Raw genomic sequence first — 20350 nt, 5'->3', positions numbered from 1 at the left:
GCAGTGCCGTGAGGAAACAGCACCCAGGCCTCCCGTGATTTTAAGCGGCACCGTTACGCGTCACCAAGGATGGCAAAACACCAGCAATTCAACTAGGACATCCCATAGCCTCCATGGCATAGTTCGATGCCAGAGATGTCAAACTGTGAAGAAACGGGCGCCTCAGAACCGATGAAATACAGCAGATACGTCTGCAATTATCTTTTGAGTTGATCAGTGTCAACAATGATGAATAAAAATAGTGAACTCATAGCCAGTCGCAAACTGAGCATAAGGAGATTTCAGAAGGACTTCCAAAACAAGTGACCTTTGCTGAATACTGCTACAATATCCAGCGTATGGCACCTATGTATAGCATATATAAAAGGTAAAAGATATTTGAAAGGGAGAAAAAAACCTTCCAATTTAAAACTTCAATTGAGGAAACTTGATCTCAGTTGCCTTTACTTGATACAAAGGTGCCAATGCAAACAAAGAATACAGAAATGTGTCCAAAATGGGACTGAAGAAGAGGAAACTACGATAAAGAGCTTAGGGCCTAACAAAATTGCCTAAAACTCCAACACCTATAAAAAAAAATGACACGTTATTCTCACCACCTGATTGTGTCACTTCCCTGCTTCAAATCCTGTAACGGCTCTTTATCATCCTCAGTATAAATTCTAAACCTTTTCACACGGCTCCCAAGGCTTTTCACGTGACCCAGCCTTGCAGAATAAATGTAAGTCGGGGCACAATTCTCCTGTAATGGGTTCGTAAAACAGGAGAGAGAAGGTAGCTCCTATTCGCTTGGAAATGCGTTTCCTCTGCTCACCTCTGCAGATCTAACGGAGCTCTGCGAGACCCTATCTTTGGACAGAACCACACCAGGAGCTGCTGGGAGGAAAGCTCTGAGGCTGACATGCAGACACAGCACAGACACACACACCCCGGGCAGTCACCTGATTAAGTTCCTCATTTCCTTTTCTGCCCACGTTTTCACCATTTTTCTGGGGTTGCCTTTACAGTAGCCATGACGAAACCTTGAATGAGAAAGATATTTGCTATTTCAATCATTCCATTATTCTAGTTTTTATTTTTAGGATACAGAAATCAAGTCACCTGGGGAAGAAAAAAAAGAACCCTGCGCTCACCTGAATTCCCCACTGACATACTTATCCCGGTCTTTGAACACCAAAATAGAAGTTTTATAAATTTTGATTGCTCTGCTCTCTCCGTTTGCTGTGCGAGCGTGATATACATTAGCCTATTTTGAGTCAAAAACAAAGAAACTTAAGTTTGTGTTAAGTAACTATACGTAGCATTTTACTTTTGCAATCTATCTGAGTCTATCCTCAAAGGTTAAAAAAAAAAAAAGTCAAGTGAACTGAAATTCTGTGCATAAGGAACACCATCCTCTTTTGAATATGTGAATTAAAATATAAAACATCACACCAAAAGGTACAGTAAGTATACCTCCAACTTACATGTATAGTAAAGGCCAATTTAAACACACGTGAGACAGACACAGAAAACAAACTTACGGTTACCGAAGGGGAAAGGTGGGGAAGAGGGGGATAAATTAGGAATTTGGGATTAACAGATACACACTACTATATATAACACAGATAACCAACAAGGACCTACTGTAGAGCACAGGGAACTCTACTCGATATTTTTAATACCCTATATGGGAAAAGAAACTGAAAAAGTATAAATATAAAAATATATATAAATATATGTGTGTGTATGTGTATATATATAACTGAATCACTCTGCTGTACACCTGAAACTAGGACAACACTGAAAATCAACTATACTTCAATAAAAAATAAATTAATTGAAAAAATAGGTCTTCAAATTAAATAAATAAATATACACATACATACATACATACACGTGAGAAGTGGTTTCAAACATTTTTGTATTTCAAGTACGTGGAAAATATCTGAAGACATTCTTACATCTCATGATTTATAAAGTGAATTTTACTGAGAACTGCTTCCCACAGAATGAGTTGCTAATAGAAAAGCAGCATGCCATATATAAAGAAAACAATGAGAAGGACATTTCTTGGCTAACAGAAACTAGACCATGACCCCCTGTCCCAGCAGTAACCGTCTGACCATCTGAACTCACTGCTGGGCACACCTGGATGGACTCCATGACCCAGGGCCAAAGTCCTTACATGCACAACTTCCTACCCGGCCATAAACATTAATAAAGCCATTTAAAAAAAATTTTTATTGGAATATAGTTGATTTACAATGTTGTGTTAGTTTCTACTGTACAGCAAATTGATTCAGTTATACATATATCCACTCTTTTTTAGATTCCTTTCCCATATAGGCCATTACAGAGTATTGAGTAGAGTTCCCTGTGCTGTACAGCAGGTCCTTATTAGTTATCTCTTTTATATAGCAAGTAATGAAGCCATTTTTAAGAAATGGCGCTAATTAAACTATCCTGGCTTGTATATGGGGTTTTTGTTTTTTCTTTTCTTTTTAAAGGCACGATTTATTTACTAAGTGCCCTAGTTTCACCTGGTATCTGAAATCAGAAAACTAACATGGACGCATCAGGCATCCCAAGAATTGCTCACCTCTTTTCCTGTGCTAATGCAGCCGTTGATCTCTGATATGATTCCTCTCATCAGCATCTTGAACAATATCATTCGTGTTCTGGGATCCAACACCTAAAAAGAAACGCGAGAAATACAAAGGTCAGAGAGTACCAAATATTTCTCACTGAAGCGCTAGACAAGAGACTGAAGAGCAAAGGCACTATGCAATCCTGCTCGACTAAAGAAGAGTCACTATTGCGGTGCTTTTGTTCACTCTCGTTTTTAGTGAATGAAATGTGAGGTGAGACCAAAGGAACCAGAGACAAGAAGCCAGCAAGTTCATTCAGTCATGCAATCAAAGGCTACCAAGTCCAAGAGAAGCTGAAACTGACTCTAGACCAATGTTAGCTAACAGAAATACAATCAAACCAGAGGAAATTGTCTTTTCCAGTCGTCGGGAAACAGGTTAAATTAATCTGAATAGATTTTATCTAACTCAATACATCTGAAACATTATCATTTCAATATGTCATCAATATAAAAAGTTATTAGGAAGAGAGTTAACACTCTGTTTTTTACACAAACCCTTCAAAACCTGGTGTGCGTGTGCATCTCAGCACATTGCAAGTCATGCTAGCCGCACCACACAAGCTCCATGGCGGCTGCACTGGATAAGAAGCTTTAAAGCGGCAACCAGCATCCTACAGTTCACAAGTCAAATCAGCCACAGCCTGTTTTTCTATAGCCTGAAAGCTGAAAATGGTTTTTAATTTTAAAAATATTTATTAAAGGGACTTCCCTGGTGACACAGTGGTTAAGAATCTGCTTACCAATGCAGGGGACACAGTTCAAGCCCTGGTCTGGGAAGATCCCACATCTAAACCCGGGAGCCACAACTACTGAGCCCGCGTGCCACAGCTACTGAAGCCCTGGCGCCTGGAGCCTGTGCTCCACAACAAAGAGAAGCCCCTGCAATGAAAAGTGGTCCCTGCGCACCGCAACTAGAGAAAGCCCACGCGCAGCAACGAAGACCCAACGCAGCCAAAAATAAATAAGTAAAAAATATATATATATTATTAAAAAAATTGTAGTCCACAATGCCTAAAGTATTTATTATTTAGCCCTTTAAAGAAAGAGTTCGCAGACCCCTGCTAGAGATGAGTAGATCAGGGAAAGGCTCTCCTTCAAAGTCAGAGCAGTCAATCTTGAGTACAAAGGACCCTCAAATTCTCTTTAACAAATGGAAGGCAACGAATTTAAAGCCTGAAGCTGTTCACACAGGAAACTAAGGCAGCTGCACATTTACATGCAATTCCCAGGGTGCAGACAGCCCTCCAGCTCCAGGCAGGGGACAGTGAAAGTGGCCCGAACTAACTATAGTTCAGGGCCTACCCTTCAACGAGGTGGCTGTGGACGCACAAGAAACCTAAGGTTAACAGAAACAAAACAACCTTGTAAGACTGGAGGACTAACAGCAAACTACAACCACGGCAACTGGAGCAGAATGAAAGGAAAGTGCGTAAAGAGGCAGTAACTGCCGCTGCTCCTCTGCGCGCGGGTAGACAGAGGGCAAGTAAGCTGGGTGAGCGGGAAATCTGTGCAGAGACCTGGGCTTCTGCAAGATCGCGGGGGAGCCAGGCGAGAGGCCCAAATAGCTAAAAACAAAATAGGGGAAGAGACACAGGAGAGGCAAGTCAACTTACAAATATAGATTTTTAAAAGACAGTTTAAGACTCAAGATATACGCTCTTGTTCAAAATTAATTTCCCAAGAGAAAAAGGATTTCAGGGTCTTTGAAAATGAAAGCTGCCTCATCTCTCTGAGTTGGACCACACTTCGTTCTCAGACACAAAATACACAAAATAACTAAATCAGAGGAAAACAAAGACACAGATCCCAGACCTGACCTGCTCCTGCCAGACTGAGGGTGGAATTCCTCATTTGCACAAATGGGTTGGAGCTCAGGTTGGGTGTGACTCCCTTGGGATGGAGGTGGAGAGAATGCGTGCTTGTGTCTTAAACCAAGAACCTGTAGGGCGAAGAGGCTACTATTCGAAACGTGTTTGTGCATATATGTACGGGTCGGGGAGCGTGGTAGGCAGCAGAAGCAACGTTCTGACCTCTTTTATCACTCTCTTCACAACCAAAATCTGGGCCAATCCTAATACCCAGTTACAACCCTCTACATGTGGGAAAATCAGGGGCTGATTTTTCCCCATTCATGAATAAAGAATAAAACAAGCGTAACTTCTAAACCAAGTAAGGGATTCTAATTGAAAATGTGAAGGCATTATCTGTCTACCCCCCTCTCTCTCACATACACACGCTTTGTGGGTGATACCTGACTCACCACCTGGAAAGGCTCACAAAATCCCTGCAGACCTTGTTTAGGACAAAAGAAAAGATTTCTGGTCTTATAGTCAATTCTGCTTCCCCCCAGAAGATGAAAGCATGCGTGGTGGCTTCATAGGACCACAGAAGGGGGGCATGATTCTAATTTATCTATGAATAGTCCTATTAGAAATAAAGCAAAATGTAGCTCTCTAATCTCAAACAAGGAGCAATTTTACATAGAAGCAGTTCTAGGTGACATTAGCATTAAGCAAGAAGGATGAAAGCAAATTACAACTCAAAGACAGAAGAAATGCTACTTTAAAATAAGAGCTTGCAACACATTTCAACTGTACCTGTTCTACAGTTGCTCTGTCCGACTTATCTTTGATGCGATACCTAAGGCAGAACCAAAAAAACAGAAGTGACATTCAAAATTCAGAGAAGCCAAACCCAAAAGTTTCTAAATGTACATCGTTCCATGAAATTCCTAAGCAGGTAGTTCCTTCAATAACACGCTTCACGACCTCATCATAGCTTCATCACTTTGTGAAACTTCATTTCCCCTTAATAAGCAATTCCGTTCCCTAGGGCAAAAGGAGCGTATCTGCAGTAAGAAAAAAAAAACGCCATCCATGTTTCAGAAGCATTAAATAAGTAGAGCAGTGGGATAAAGCGAACCATGTCAGAAAAAAGAAAACATCAAGTCTGTAACTACTGTCCTTAGACCTTTAATGATTCTATTAGTATAGAATTAAAGTCATATACAAGGCTTTCTCTTCAGAGTCCTTTTCTACAAAGACACAAGTTTTTATCATTTCAGGACAGTTACTGCATTAAAACGCAGGCTCTGATGGCTTCGGCTCACACTAAGTGACTCAATTCACAGACTAACCTAAACTATTAACAAAGATTCAAACAGACACTTGAATGAAATAGGAAATGCTGTTTCTCAAAAAGCTGGTATCCCTTGGGCATAACAATAAACTAGAAGAAAACTGGTTTTTAAGTTCAGTTCTAACACTGCCATTTATATGATCTTAGTGTCACTTTCTATAATATATTGTTAACGCCTTACAGCCATGAGCAATAGGAGGTTAGCCAGATCTTAAACATTTGGCTTTGGGAACAGAGTTGTAAATGAAAACCGTTCTCTGTTGTATCACTATTTAGTTTTAAATCTGCCCTTACGTTTTAAAAAATATTCCATGGAAGGGAACAATTCTTAATTAGTTCTAAAAAGGGAACATTTTTATACTCTAACATTCTAGTTCAAACTGTAACGTACAAATACTGTTCCCCTCCTGAGAGCACATTTGTGAATTCCACAAGATTATAGTTTTAGCACAGATTTCTTAAGAAAACTCATTTAATATTTTCAACCTACAAAGGCATAGGATACCCTCATTTAAACTTAAAAAAATAAAAAAAAAGAATTGGTTCAGGTACACAAAGGAACATCCTTTGCAAAAGAATTATGACAAAGATGCTACTACTTTGTCTAGAATTAGTTCCTACCAGCCAGGTTTTGTTTTATTTATTTATTTATTTTATATACTTGAAATATTACTTACATATCTGCTTCCTTTTGTCTAAACTTTCCCGTGACTTTGTTTATGACAGAATCAGTAACGTTTAGTTTTTCTAAAAAAAACAAAAAACCCCACAACATAAACAACATGTAAGACAAAAGTTTCTGACTAGCATACTTTCCGCCTTCTCCATTTTCTAAATATTTTATTATACATAGTATCTATTGTAGTAATGAAAAAAGTGTTTAATGTTTTTAAGGGCAAGCGCTAAGCTGTGCTTCCTTACTATCAAGAGTTGTCACTTTCATCACCACAGCCGTCATTTCTGAGCCATAAAAATCTAGATCCAGAAATCTCTCAAAACTACTTTACCTGCGTACGTTGAATTTCAGACATTTTTTAATGTTTTGTATGACTAACATAGATAATATAACTGCCTGTATTCCAAGTTAATTCTAAAAATGTCAGTTTCATTTCAAATTACGGGCCTATGATAGGCAAGATGAGATATGAGAGATGCTGTACCAGGTCTGTAATAGTCAGCGTCTACGAGAGAAAGATGACCCTGCATTTCCCAAGTGGCTTCAAATCCACATTCTGATTCCTTGCTTTCAATAGCTCTCACTAAATGATTAACGCCACACAAAAAGTTTCAAGTAAAACAAAACGTAATTATACCTAGTGTTTTCAACATCCTACTACGAGATAATCTTACTACAAAATCTAATACAAAACAGACAATAACTTGAATGGGTATCTGTAACTTCGTATTTCTACAACAGGAGAGAAAACACAACTAAAAATGTATAAGTTAGTCTTTCCTGGAAGCCATGTTTTTAAATGACTAAGTTTTTAATTTTCTCTAAGCATTGGTATTTAGTCAGTAACACAATATATCCATTGCCTAATCTAATAAAATTTTATAACACTTTGTGGTTTTTGAAGAATTTTCTCATAGCCCAGTGAGGAAATGTATCTTAAAAACTCACCTAGATTAATTTTATTCTCAAATTTCCGTAAGACCTTGTCTGATGGAGTAGACATTTTGGCTGAATTGTAACTGGGAGTCTGTCGATTTGCCTGGAAGAAATGAGTTCCACAGACTAAAGCTCTAATTATAAGTACAAGCCTAAGGTTCATAACGTTTTCTCCCTTAGTATTAATTAGTTAATTAATTTATGGCTGCGTTGGGTCTTTGTTGCTGCATGGCGGCTTTCTCTAGTTGCGGTGAGCAGGGCTACTCTTCGTTGCAGTGCGTGGACTCATTGTGGTGGCTTCTCTTGTTGCGGAGCACAGGCTCTAGGCACGCAGGCTTCAGTAGTTGTGGCACGTGAGCTCAGTAGTTGTGGGTTCTAGAGCACAGGCTCAGTAGTTGTGGCGCATGGGCATGTGGGATCTTCCCTGACCAGGGATCAAACCCAGATCCCCTGCATTGGCAGATGGATTCTTAACCACTGCACCACCAAGGAAGTCCCATAGTTAACTATTAAAGTATCAATACTTAGGGGAGTACCATAAGGGAAGGGAAGGATCAATCAAATTTGCCCAAGAAGTTTTTTAAAAAGGCATTTGAGGGTTTCCCTGGTGGCACAGTGGTTAAGAATCCACCTGCCAACGCAGGAGAGACAAGGGTTCGAGCCCTGGTCCAGGAAGATCCCACATGCCGCGGAGCAACTCAGCCTGTGCGCCACAACTACTGAGCCTGCGCTCTAGAGCCTACGAGCCACAACCACTGAAGTCCGTGCGCCTAGAGCCCGTGCTCTGCAATGAGAAGCCACAGAAATAAGCCCGCACACCACAACGAAGAGTAGCCCCCGCTCGCCGCAACTAGAGAAAAGACCGCGTGTAGCAACGAAGACCCAATGCAGCCAAAAATAAATAAAGTAAATAAAAAAAATTATTTTTTTAAAAAAGGCATTTGAAATAGGACAAAGTCACTGGCTAAAATAAAGTCTATATAATCTGCATTTTTGCTTTTGTTTCTAACCTCTCTACAACATATTTTTCATTATTATAAATAACAAATTAAAATTAAACGCATTTTTCTAATTTGACTGGTTTCTAGATTTAAAATGTGAGAATGTTCATTTACCCCCAAGTGTATAATAAAGAGCTAAGACCAACGTTAAACTGGTTCCAGGAATTTCATTTTGGGCTTAGTGTCTCAAGAGAGGGAAAGATTAAGTACAAGGCTTAGCACTTAGACTGGTGCAATGCACAAACTGAAGTAATGGGAAAAAAAGGGAAGAGAGGGGAGACAATATCCAGAACCTGTAAATAAGAGAACAGAGATTAAAAGGGCCTGTCATTGGGCTTCCCTGGTGGCGCAGTGGTTGAGAGTCCGCCTGCCGATGCAGGGGATACGGGTTCGTGCCCCGGTCCGGGAAGATCCCACATGCCGCGGAGCGGCTGGGCCCGTGAGCCATGGCCGCTGAACCTGCGCGTCCGGAGCCTGTGCTCCGCAACGGGAGAGGCCACAACAGTGAGAGGCCCGTGTACCACAAAAAAAAAAAAAGGGGCCTGTCACAAGGACTGATTCAATCCTGGTATCTAAGCGTGAACTTGGAGGCTGAGTAGTTTCTTATTTACAGGGAACTTAAAAATTGTTTTCTATTAAATATAACTTAAAATAATACATGTTCACAGTAGAAACCACAGGTAAATTTTTAATTACCTATAAGCCCAGTGCCCAAAGATTAACAGTTAACATTTAAGCATATATATTTTTCCCCCTAGCTTTATTAAAAGAAATTCCACTCTATGTTGAAATTGCTCAGTCTCACCAATGAATCAGTGAAGGAGTTGCCAAAGCAATACCGCATGTAAGTGTGAAATTTCTTTGGTTATTCAAGAACGTATGCATTCTAGGCCACGATATAGCTGTTTTAATTTTCAAAGAAATAGTTCTGCTTCCCCCCACTCCCTATCTTCATGCTCCAGGAACCTTTATGTTCCAGGAAGATGCACCGTCTGGACCCTCTGGTTCTGCACACTCCCAACACTTAGTCCTTGCAGTTTGAGGGGCAGGCTCTATGCGGCTTGGTAACCTGCATTCTGCACTTGGTAGAAGATGGCAGATCGGGAACATTTCTCCATGTCATTAAGACAGTTTTCCATGGCAACAGACTTTATGGCTACATAATATCTCGCTGCGTGAACCAGTCCCACTGGAAACGACGAATCAAGGTCGTTTCCAACATTCCTCTGCCAGAAACAACAATCCAGGATCATTCTTGTAACTAAGTCTTGGGACCCTCCTAGAAGAACTGCTGAGTCAAAGCACTTATTCTATTAAGCTTTTATCACGCACCAATTTATCCTCCAAATAACTGTACCCATTTATTTGACCATCAATTACATATTTTGTGTCTCTGTCAGTTCATAAGTGAAAGAAAAAAATCTCTACATACTCTCTGCTTTTCTTTAATTACTAATTAAGCTGAACTTTTTCTCTGTTTCCTAACCATTTGTAGTAATCTGCCTTTTTGTGTCTTTTCCCAGGCAGATTTTTAGGTTCATTATCTTATGACAATTTAAATAACTTTTTAAATTTACTGATTATAGAACAAATGTACATCATTATCAGAAATATGGAAAGGATGAAGAATGAAAACCAGTAAAGGCTAGGGCTATGGTGCAATATAACCTGGTGAAAACCTTTCAGTTACTCAATTCTAGAACCACAAAAAGGCCTTTTAAAAAAGAAGACATAGGGCTTCCCTGGTGGTACAGTGGTTGAGAGTCCGCCTGCTGATGCAGGGAGCACGGGTTCGTGCCCCAGTCCGGGAAGATCCCACGTGCCGCGGAGCGGCTGGGCCCGTGAGCCATGGCCGCTGAGCCTGCGCGTCCGGAGCCTGTGCTCCACAACGGGAGAGGCCACAACAGGGAGAGGCCCGTGTACCGCAAAAAAAAAAAAAAAAGAAGACATAAGCAAACAATGCAAAGATGTACAGGATGGTTCATCAGATACCTGCAGGTTACTCCCTCCACCTGAGGCTGAGCACCTGACCAGTTTTCCAAATCCATCATCGTAGTCCCAGTCATCATCGTCGTCATAATCCTCCTCTTCCTCCCTTTCCATCTCACCTTCACCCATCTTCTCATCCACGTTATTCTGAAGGTCTTCAAACAGAATATCACCTTCCTCTTTGACAGTCTTCAAGTCAATGTTTTCACTGGAAATAACAATGTTTTGGCATGTTTACACATACTCTAATTGGACTTGCATATGTATTTATTTATGATATAGTAGGCTACACCTATACCAATAAATCTAAAAGGTTCCCTTACAACATCTCCCAATAAACTCAAACGTAACACCAAGTTCTCCTGTTTCTCAGGTTTCTGTTCCAGCTGTTCACTTATTCTCCAGGTCCTACCACGGAAGAAGTACATAAGGTGGTTAAATCCACCCCTGCCTTAATGAAGTTAGAATTTATATTATTATCTTCTCTGCTGAATGAACTAACTCTGATGTGTACACCTGACCTGAACTTCAGGAAAAACCATTCACAGAGCTGCTTTAAGAGGGGGTGGGGGAAACTTTCTGACCAAACTTGGGAATAAGTCGAAAGCATTATTTCAAGCCTTACCTTGAACTCAATTATCATTCTGCAACAAAAGGAGCCTTATCAAGACTTGTGTTACACAAAGAGCTTCAAATCACCCTTGCTCATGAAGGGAAGGACGGTGAAGAGAAGCAGCACAAATGAGAGAAGAAAGCTGGGTATAATTAAAGAGGAGAAGCGGAGACTGACAAACCCAGAGAACTGGCCCAGAGTAAAGGGAGCACAACTAACAGGGTCTTTTTATGCCACGTGAGAATTCAGACGAGTGTTACTGTATCTTCTTAGTTTTTCAAGAGAAGCCAGATCTCTGGGTTTTGGGGTAAAATCTCCCACTTACCTGGTATATTCAATTTGAACAAACCACTGTGCACACCAAACACAACATGTCTGCAGGTCAGATTCCAGAGGCAGTACTACCCGTTTTGAGCCCTCAGGTGGAGAACGAGTACAGAAACCACATAAAACACATGATGATATGCCCTACCAGATTAAACACAGTCAGACAGTGGTTTAAGTAAATTCAGATTATCGATCCTGACTCATTAACTAGCCATGGCTTAGAGGGCTCCAAATCTCCACGGATATGGGTGGGAAGAGAACAAATAATCAGTAAACCCCTGTTGTTGACTAGGATTTCATAAACACAATCCAGAAGTCGATCCTTCAATTGCCAATAACCTAGAGCGGCATGATAAAGCTATACCTTCATTTGTACCACGGCTTCCCCCCCTCGGCTGGACAATCCCTTGTTGAGGGCGGTTGTCCTGTGCCTCAAGGATGTTCAGCAGCATCTCTGGTCCCTGCCTTCCAGACGCCACCAGCGCACCCCCCCCCCCCCCCGCCCCGCCAGCTATGACAAACGAAAATGTCTCCAGAGTCCCAGGAGTGGGCAAAATCCGCCGGTTTCTATCTTCACAGTGTCTAGTGTACACTCATGACCGTTAACTACTCACCAGCCACACTGGCTGTGTTTCTTCTGCCCACTTAACTTAGTTCCTAAGGTCTTCTGTACGCTCATCTGAAAACGTAGTTCTGGATGCCCTTCTCATTTCTCTGGCTAAATCCTACGTATCCTTCCAGTATTGACCTGCTATCTTTGCTCAGGAAAGTCTGCCCTGTTCTTTATCCACTTCTCCTTTGTACTACTTACCTAAATCTAATACAAATAATTTGTCTAATTATTCGATATGCTTCCCCTGGTAGAGTGCAAGTTCTGTGTCATTCAGGGGAGTATTTACCAAGGTATCACGATCCACTAACAAGAGATCTGACAGGGCTTCCCTGGTGGCGCAGTGGTTGAGAATCTGCCTGCTAATGCAGGGACACGGGTTCGAGCCCTGGTCTGGGAGGCTCCCACATGCCGCGGAGCAACTAGGCCCGTGAGCCACAAGTACTGAGCCTGCGCGTCTGGAGCCTGTGCTCCCCAGCAAGAGAAGCCGCGATAGTGAGAGGCCCACGCACCACGATGAAGAGTAGCCCCCACTTGCCACAATTAGAGAAAGCCCTCGCACAGAAACGAAGACCCAACCTTGCAAAAATAAATTAATTAATAACAATAATAAAAAAGAATAAGGTCTTTGAATGCAGAGAATATGCTTTAAAAAAAAAGATCTGACGCACAGAAAGTGATCAATCTATATTTACTGAAATTAATAAAATCTATGTGTAGTGAATCCTTACTATAAAGTAAAAACCATTTTCTTGGAATTCCAAGATGAACTCTATGTTTCATTTTGCTTTCAAGTAGGAGTTATCCTTAATTCCTTTTGCCTCTCACTTCACATCTAACCTACCGTTACACCCTGTCCCTTCGCCCTCCAAAACATCGCTAGCTTGATCCCATCATCTTTGAACTCAATTACCTGAGTACTTTTGAACTGTGTCCACCTTTGCCCTCCAAAACCATCTCCTCCAGAGCAGAATGATTCCTTTAAATCATACATCAGGTGATGTCACTGCCCTGCTAAAAGCCCTCCTGTGGCTTTCTATAAGACCTAGAATAACATCTCAAAACCTTACCATCACTTGTAACGCTCTTCATGCTCTGGCCCCTTCTCACTTCTGTATCATTACCAACCAATCTCCTCAACTACATGCACTGTGCTCTAGGCACAATGGCTTCTAGATCTTCCTTTCACAGCCAAAAGGGATCCCACCGTAGGGCCTCTGCACCTGCTGTCCCCTGTCCTGAATTGCTGTTCCTGCTGCTCTTCCTGAGTCCGTTAGATCTGGACTATTTATTTATTCATTCACTCATTTTGGCTGCACCGGGTCTCGGTTGCTGCACGAGGGATCTTTGTTGCTGCGCGCAGGATCGTTAGTTGCAGCATGCAGGATCTAGTTCCCTGACCAGGGATCCAACCCAGGTCCCCTACATTGGGAGCTCGGAGTCTTAACCGCTGGACCACCAAGTAAGTCCCCAGATTTGGACTTAACCCTTCCCTTACAACAAAGCCACTACTTAGGTCTATCAACTGATTTTAATTGTTTGCATAGTAAATATGTCATCTGGGTTTTTTTTAAAAAAATATCTCTATGTACCTAATGGTGTGCCCTCCCTCCCAAGTAGAAGGCAGAACTCAATAGCAGCAGGGCTTTGGTTTGTCTTGTTCATCGCTATCTTTAGCGCCGAAGACAGAAATAGGCACACGATAGGTGCTCCAATATTTTTTGAACGCTAAATGTAGTTAAAGCTCAAACACCTGTTACCCAATCGCTCTCTCCAACTCTGCCTCTCAGCGATGCTAACAATCTGGGAACCCTGGACTCTCCGGACAGACAAGCGGCTTTCATTAACTCTGCCGGCACCTGAACAGAAAGACCTGGCTGGGATGGAGAAAGCAGCAAAAGGCTGTGAAAAGAGCCCCGAGTGATGAATTACCAGTCTCCCTCCAAACCACAAACAAGCGTCAACTCCCCAAAGGGACCGCGGCGGCGGAAGAGCGAGCACGACCGTGCGCACAGCGTCGGTGTACTCACGGCTGCCTACCTGTCCGAGGAGTCGGCGTCGTCAAACTGCCCCGGAACCACCCGACTCATCAGCAGCCGCCGGTAGTCCATGACGGAAGCGCGCCGAGCCTCAGCGCCACCAGCAGCCGCTCGCCCTGCGCCGGGGCAGGAACGGCACAGGGACGGTTTTATCCGCCGATCCAACGGCCTCTGCGCGTGACGTCCGCCTAGCAAACCGCTCAGAAGCCCCCGCGCCCAAAGCGCGCGCCACGTGCGGGAGATGGAATTCCAAGCCTAGCAACCGAGCCACCCGGACAGGAAGCCCCGCCCCGAACGGAATTCGTCTTCCCACCAGAAGCCCCGCCCCCGCGCTGGGCTGAGCGCCGGAAGTTCGCGTCCCGCAGGACGCGAGAGGGACCCGAGGTGTGTGGGCAGTCCGTGTTCCCGTCGTTCCCCGCCGAGGCTGGGCTGACTGTTCCTTCCGGAGCTTTTCGAGTCTGCTCCCCGCTTTGTGTCCTCCCTTGGAAGGAGTCGTCAGCTAGCCCGAGGCTGCTGGACGTGGGGGTCTCACACCGAGTAACCTCCCAGCTCTGCGCATGGAAACTTCGAGAGGGTCAGAGGGCGCGGGAGCCGGGCGGGCGCCGTTGCGGCCGCGAGGGGAGGGCGCGGCCGGGCCGACGTCACACTGGGACGTTCCAGCGCTGCCGCATCCCCGCTGCGAAGTGTGAAAAGCCGTGCGTGGGCAAGGTTGAAAGCGTTCTTCCCCCTCCTTCGTTACCCAGTACGGAGGGAGGCCGCCCGAAATCCTTACTGTGGAGCCGAGCAACTATGGTCCCTGGAAGTGAGCACACTTGTGCGACCTGAAAAGTTTGTTGCGTTGTTGTGAGGTGAAAATAAGACAGTTGCTTTTCAGAAGTTTAAAATTTGACATACGACTGAAAATTTAAGGCAAAAAAAAAAAACATTTGAGAATTTTTGCCAGTACCCCCAGTGACACCTCTTTTAACACCCATTCTAAAACAGCTTAGGAGTGTCTCTGGAATATCTGTCCAAACATTGGAACAAGTTTTTCGTTGTTGTTATTTTTCAGTCTGGCATAAATCGGGTCAGGACAGAATGAAAGATGAAAAAAGGAAGCCTAACTTAAAAAAAAAAAAAGAAATTGGTAGATTATGCCGTATGAACAAGGTTGTAAGAGTGTTATCATTGGGAGTTCTAGGTTTGCAAACAAAAAATTTTGAAGGAATAAGGCCCTGGCGGTTTTTTTGTATTTGGAAAACAAAAGAAGGATGTTTCAGACCCCCTTCACCACAGCCCAGGCAGTATTTATGTATTTGGAAGACAGAGGAAAAGGCAAGCATAAAGTCTGGCCTCTCACCAATCCTGCCCAGCCGGCTTGGCTCCCTGACTTTTTTTATATTGATCCTTAAGCAAATGATGACAGGTTTGAAAAAGTTAAACCTCGGTGAATTACTTACTAATTTGGTAATTCAATAAAATACCCCAGGGGAGTGGTTAAGTGGCTGCAGATTGAAAAGTTTTAATAGAAATAAATCATTTAAGTGCAGGATTTATTCGATATATTCTCTGAACAACACTGGTTGGTTTGCTGTAGGGGATATTGAAAGACCGTAAATGGGCTCCTCCTGAGGTCTATATAGTATGTGAGTGCAGACACTAACACCCTTGAAAGAATGGTGAAGACTAAAACAGTCAACAAATAGGTGCTGACTTGTGAGATGGAAGTTTAGACTAAAGACGTTGTAGGAATTTAAAAACTGGGTGAATGGGTAGATAGGAAAGTTTTAGGAGGGAGAAGCACTTACCAGGGCAGACTACTGAGATGGTAAGGAGCGTGATCTATTTGCAGGGAAGGAAGCCTGATCTGACTTGAGCAGAGGAGGACTGGAGAGGTAATGTGGGTTCAGGCTATGGAAGACCTAGGAAGTCAAGCAGAAGAATCTGGACTCTGTGTTTGGACCTGTTTTCTACTCCCATCCCCTGACGGACCTGAGGAGGTCATGAGAATATGGACCAGTATGATGCCGTAGGGAGGGAAAGAAAGCATGGGTTATGAAGAACGTTTTTTAAAGGAGAATTGGACAGGACTTGGTAACTGAGTAGCCCATGGGTGATGAGGTAGAAGGATGCCAAAGATGTCTCCTGGTTTTCAAACCCAAGTGCCTGAGAGAATAAGTGTGGCATAGGGAAGGGAGGGAAAACTGATGTTCAGTGTTGGATTTGACTTGATAATGAGGTATTAGAATAGAAAGTATCAGGTAAGTAGAAATACAGTGTTTTGTGGACCCTAATAGGTCTCGATAATATTTTGTAAATATCTTTTGATTAATTGAGAGATCCCTTCACCTTCTGGGTCCCAAACCTTTTAGGGAATCACTGGATGGTAGCCACACATACTGACTTCTTTTTGTCCAAATTAGTATTTATTACCATGCAAAGTTATCATGACTTTGTAACATACTCAGACTAATTTTATATTTTTCCAATGACTTCACAAATGATATTTTAAAATTTAGGGTAGTGAACTTTGTTGCCTTCTTAATATGAGGAGGGAAACGGAAAACAGCTTTTTGTTTGTATATCTTTGTTGCTGTGCGCGGGCTTTCTCTAGTTGTGGCAAGCGGGGGCTACTCTTCGTTGCGGTGCGCACACTTCTCATTGCGGTGGCTTCTCTTGTTGCGGAGCACGGGCTCTAGGCACGGGCTTAGTAGTTGTGGCACATGGGCTCAGTAGTTGTGGCTTGCAGGCTGTAGAGCTCAGGCTCAGTAGTTTTGGCACATGGGCTTAGTTGCTCCGCGGCATGTGGGACCTTCCCAGACCAGGGTTCAAACCTGTGTCTCCTGCATTGGCAGGCGGATTCTTAACCACTGCGCCACCAGGGAACCCCCCAAAATTCTTAAATTAGTGTACAAGGAAATGTGTATAAAGATGTTTACTGCAGTGCTGTTTTTAATAGAAAAATTAGAAACAAATATCTAACAGAAAGGGAATAAAGTGTAATCCTTTAGAATGAACTAGATCTACATGTATTTACATGGCTAAGTCTGAAAAGCAAAAATTTAAGTGAAATAGACATTTATATGGATATATATAAAATATGTTATTTATATAAAAATTTAAAACAAAATAATGGTGTATATACCCACAATTTGCCCAGGGTGCTGCAGGATATTTTGAAATTTGAAGAAAACAGTGATACTGGACATCTGTTGGACCCCACAAGCTACTAGCTTAAGATAGTTCACTATTTCAGTATAAAAACCATACTATAATCCTTTCTATACTGCCTTGTTTGCAAAGATGGGTTTTTGGAGGTTGCTGTGATAGAAAGCAAATACTTCCTGAAAATCAATGTGAAGTCGGAAGTGAGGGTTGGATTCCAGCTTAATTCCAAGGTTTGAGACATTGTGCTGTGCTTAGTCGTGTACCCAACTAGCAGGCAAGTTTGGTTGTTTAAGAATGAAATAAAATATTTTTCTCTTTCAGCTTATGTGTATTTTTAAACAGCTACTAAGTTGTTAGGAAAAATAGTTAAGTTGTTTGAGCTTAACTACTTAATAAATGGAACTGTTAAGTATTTCTTTTGGTCTAGGGGTGCTGTGAAAAAATTACAGACTTTAAGGTGTCACAAAATGAGAAAGTCTGGGAACTTGTTATGTGTTATTTAGGGTACTTAAATGAGTAGTAAAATTAGAAAAATGTGGATGGGAAGAATTAATACTTACCAGCTTCAGTATAGTAGTTCTCTCGGGGGAGGGGAAAAGGAGGGAATTTAGGTAGAAGGGAAGGGTCATTTATTAATTTTGTAACACTTCTTTCCATTTTGTCTTTATTTGCTTCTGATTTTTTAAAATGTATTAAATCTGGGTAATTTGTCATATTGAGAAACAGGGTAGCATAGCATTTAGAAATAGTATTCTGGAATCCCAGATGCACTGCTTACCAGCTCTGTGACCTTAGGCAAGTGACTTAACATCTCTTATGTTTCAGTTTTCTTATCTGTAAAACAGGGGTAATAACAGTACCTAGCTCATGAGATGTTGTGAGATTAAATGAGTTTATGTGTGTTTGCTATTATACTATGTGCTGTGTGTTTGTATTGTTTTGAAACATTTTAAAATTACAGTACAATGAAAGAATTTTGAAGATGCCTTGGAATTTGTTGCAATGGTATTTGACAAGAATGATATATAACAAGCTTTTTTGTAGCAGTCCCTTGATGACTTTTTCCTCCACGTAAAAAAGTTTTGTTGTATCCGCTAGCACAAATACATTCAATTAAAAAGGTTGAAATATATATAATTCATAAAAGCCTCCAACAGTTGATTTCATAAATGTAAATGTAACTGTTAAGTCATAAATTTCAGGTCAGCTAATTCTTATTTTCATCTTTCTCTTTCTAATGAGATGTCAACATTGGAAATTACTCACAGAATGTACTGACTCAGCCAGTTGACACCAGCATTTCTTCCTTCAGACAATTTGAACCCCTTTGCAAATTTCATCAGCCAGAAGCATTTAATAATGAAATGGTAACATTTCAAAATCTGACAGAAGGCTTATCTTATACAGAGGAGCCAGAATTCCAACGTCATGTGTATAATTATGCAGAAGACACCAATATACAGGAAGATTCATTTAAGGAAGAAAATCCAAAGGGAACTAGCACTTCCACAAATAAAGATCAACTTGTTCTTAAGTGTGTCAGACAACCTCCTAGAAGGCCACCTCTAATCCACTGCAGTGGAGAGATGCTGAAATTCATGGAAATGTCACTGGCTAATAGTACTGCCATGGAATCTTCACTCAACCCTAGTCAACCTCAAGTCTTCTTGTGTGAGGAAAATTTACACAGTGATGTTGAACAAGCACTTTATAAGGAGAATAGCTTTAACCTGCTTGATCTGAGAGTTAATTATAAAACAGAGGAGGTAAGATTTTTAATGGTTAGTACAGCCTGTAGGGTATTAAAGGATGTGTTTTTAAAAAACAAACAAAAAACACTGTATGTAATCTGAGATTTTTGTAAGTAGTGCTAAATCATCTGATCAGCATGAGGGACATTGCTTCTCTGGGGAAAATGCCTTCTGAGATCTTACTCAATTTAGAAACAATTTTTTCTAATAAAATCAAGTACATACTTGGGGATTAGTTCTACCAAATGATAATTTCTTTGAGGGTCAGGGCTCTGTCTTACTTATCCTTTTATGCACCCTAGCATCTGCATGATGCCTTGCATATACTAAGCTTTTATATTTGGTGAATCATATTGATTGGAACTCAGAGTTTACAGTAAGGAAAAGGTTAGAAGAGGAAGAAGTACCGAGGTATTAATTAAATTATTTGACAAGAAAAGTTTATGGTTTTTCTATCATGTGGGATTTCTACTGACAAGCAAAAAATGTTTATCTTTCTACAAAAGTGAAAACATTAATTTGTCTTTGAATTGTTGATTCTGGGTATGTAGTATCCTAGGAGCACTGAAGATGCCAACAGTATAAAGTCTATGTACGCTCTGAATAAAAACATAAAAAATTTAAGAATTTGTGTGGGCAAATAGATAACAGTCCAAGAATAGCATAACCAATGCCTCATCGTTGTGAGTTCGGTGAGGAAGCTATGGCTGTTGTGTATCATTTACAAGTACAAGCAGGCTTTTGGTTCATTTATTTGGAAGGAGCATTTAAAAGAGAACTTTATTTACCTGTTTTGAGTTCTGGAAAAGAACATTTTAAAAAGCAGTTTAATTAGGGTTTTTCAAGATTGTTCCTTCCTATTTCCCATTGCATTTAGCCATTCAGTCAGTCAATAAAAACTTTCAGGCGTCTATCATGTCTTAGGCCCTGTGCTATGTGTTGGTTATAAAATGGCTGAAAAAGAAAACCCAAACCAAAAGGATGTGGGTTTTGTCCTCGTGAAAAGAACACCCTAGTAGAGGAGATAGACTTAAATAATCACATAAGTAAATGTAAACCTTCAACTGTGGTAAGTGCTGTGAATAAAGGTTACATATAAATTGTATATAATGTTATATAAAATTACATATAAACTTGCAACTATGATAGGTGCTATGGCTAAAAGTAAGATGGGAGTCTTCCTGTCCTGGTCGGGGAGTTTGGGTAGGGCTTCCCTGAAGTGTAGTGGTAATTGAGCTCAGCTCTGAAGGATGAGTGGGAGTAGTTAGGTAACAGTGGGTGGGAGAGCATTCCATGCAGAAGTAACAACAAGTGCAAAAACGCTGTGGCTGCAGGGAGCATGGTACCTTCATTCATGGATCTGAAGGAAGCTTAATGTTGCTGGGTTGGAGGGGGAAGAGGGATGTTGTTGATGAGGATGGAAAGGTAACATGGATTAGATATCAAGGTCAATATCAGGACCTTGTAGGCCTCAGTAAGGATAGTTGTCTT

The 20350-nt window shown here is 41.5% G+C and overlaps 2 protein-coding genes across 3 annotated transcripts in view; one reads left to right on the top strand and one right to left on the bottom strand.

The window, feature by feature from the left end:
* The window catches only part of RIOK1 (RIO kinase 1), a 30806-nt gene extending 16558 nt beyond the window's left edge, over window positions 1–14248 (bottom strand). The window contains exons 1-8 of one of the 2 annotated variants that reach the window (XM_060023685.2): window positions 13963–14248; window positions 10376–10580; window positions 7395–7485; window positions 6448–6517; window positions 5230–5272; window positions 2582–2674; window positions 1134–1246; window positions 942–1022 (exon numbers count right to left, since the gene is read on the bottom strand). In XM_060023685.2, coding sequence (XP_059879668.1) covers window positions 942–1022; window positions 1134–1246; window positions 2582–2674; window positions 5230–5272; window positions 6448–6517; window positions 7395–7485; window positions 10376–10580; window positions 13963–14033 — 767 coding nt within the window. In that variant the 5' untranslated portion in view covers window positions 14034–14248. The remainder of the gene's footprint in view (window positions 1–941; window positions 1023–1133; window positions 1247–2581; window positions 2675–5229; window positions 5273–6447; window positions 6518–7394; window positions 7486–10375; window positions 10581–13962) is intronic. The other variant, XM_060023686.2, reaches the window with a different exon arrangement.
* Window positions 14249–14330: 82 nt separating this feature from the next.
* CAGE1 (cancer antigen 1) overlaps window positions 14331–20350 on the top strand; it is a 45667-nt gene continuing 39647 nt past the window's right edge. Inside the window, exons 1-2 of the mRNA XM_060023683.2 lie at window positions 14331–14763; window positions 18351–18874. Of these exons, the coding sequence (XP_059879666.1) occupies window positions 14751–14763; window positions 18351–18874 (537 nt within the window). The 5' untranslated portion in view covers window positions 14331–14750. The remainder of the gene's footprint in view (window positions 14764–18350; window positions 18875–20350) is intronic.

Source organism: Delphinus delphis, chromosome 10 (assembly GCF_949987515.2).
Source record: "Delphinus delphis chromosome 10, mDelDel1.2, whole genome shotgun sequence".
Lineage (NCBI taxonomy): Eukaryota > Metazoa > Chordata > Mammalia > Artiodactyla > Delphinidae > Delphinus > Delphinus delphis.
The sequence above is the reverse complement of the archived record's forward strand: the minus strand, read 5'-3'. Positions and strand labels throughout refer to the sequence as shown.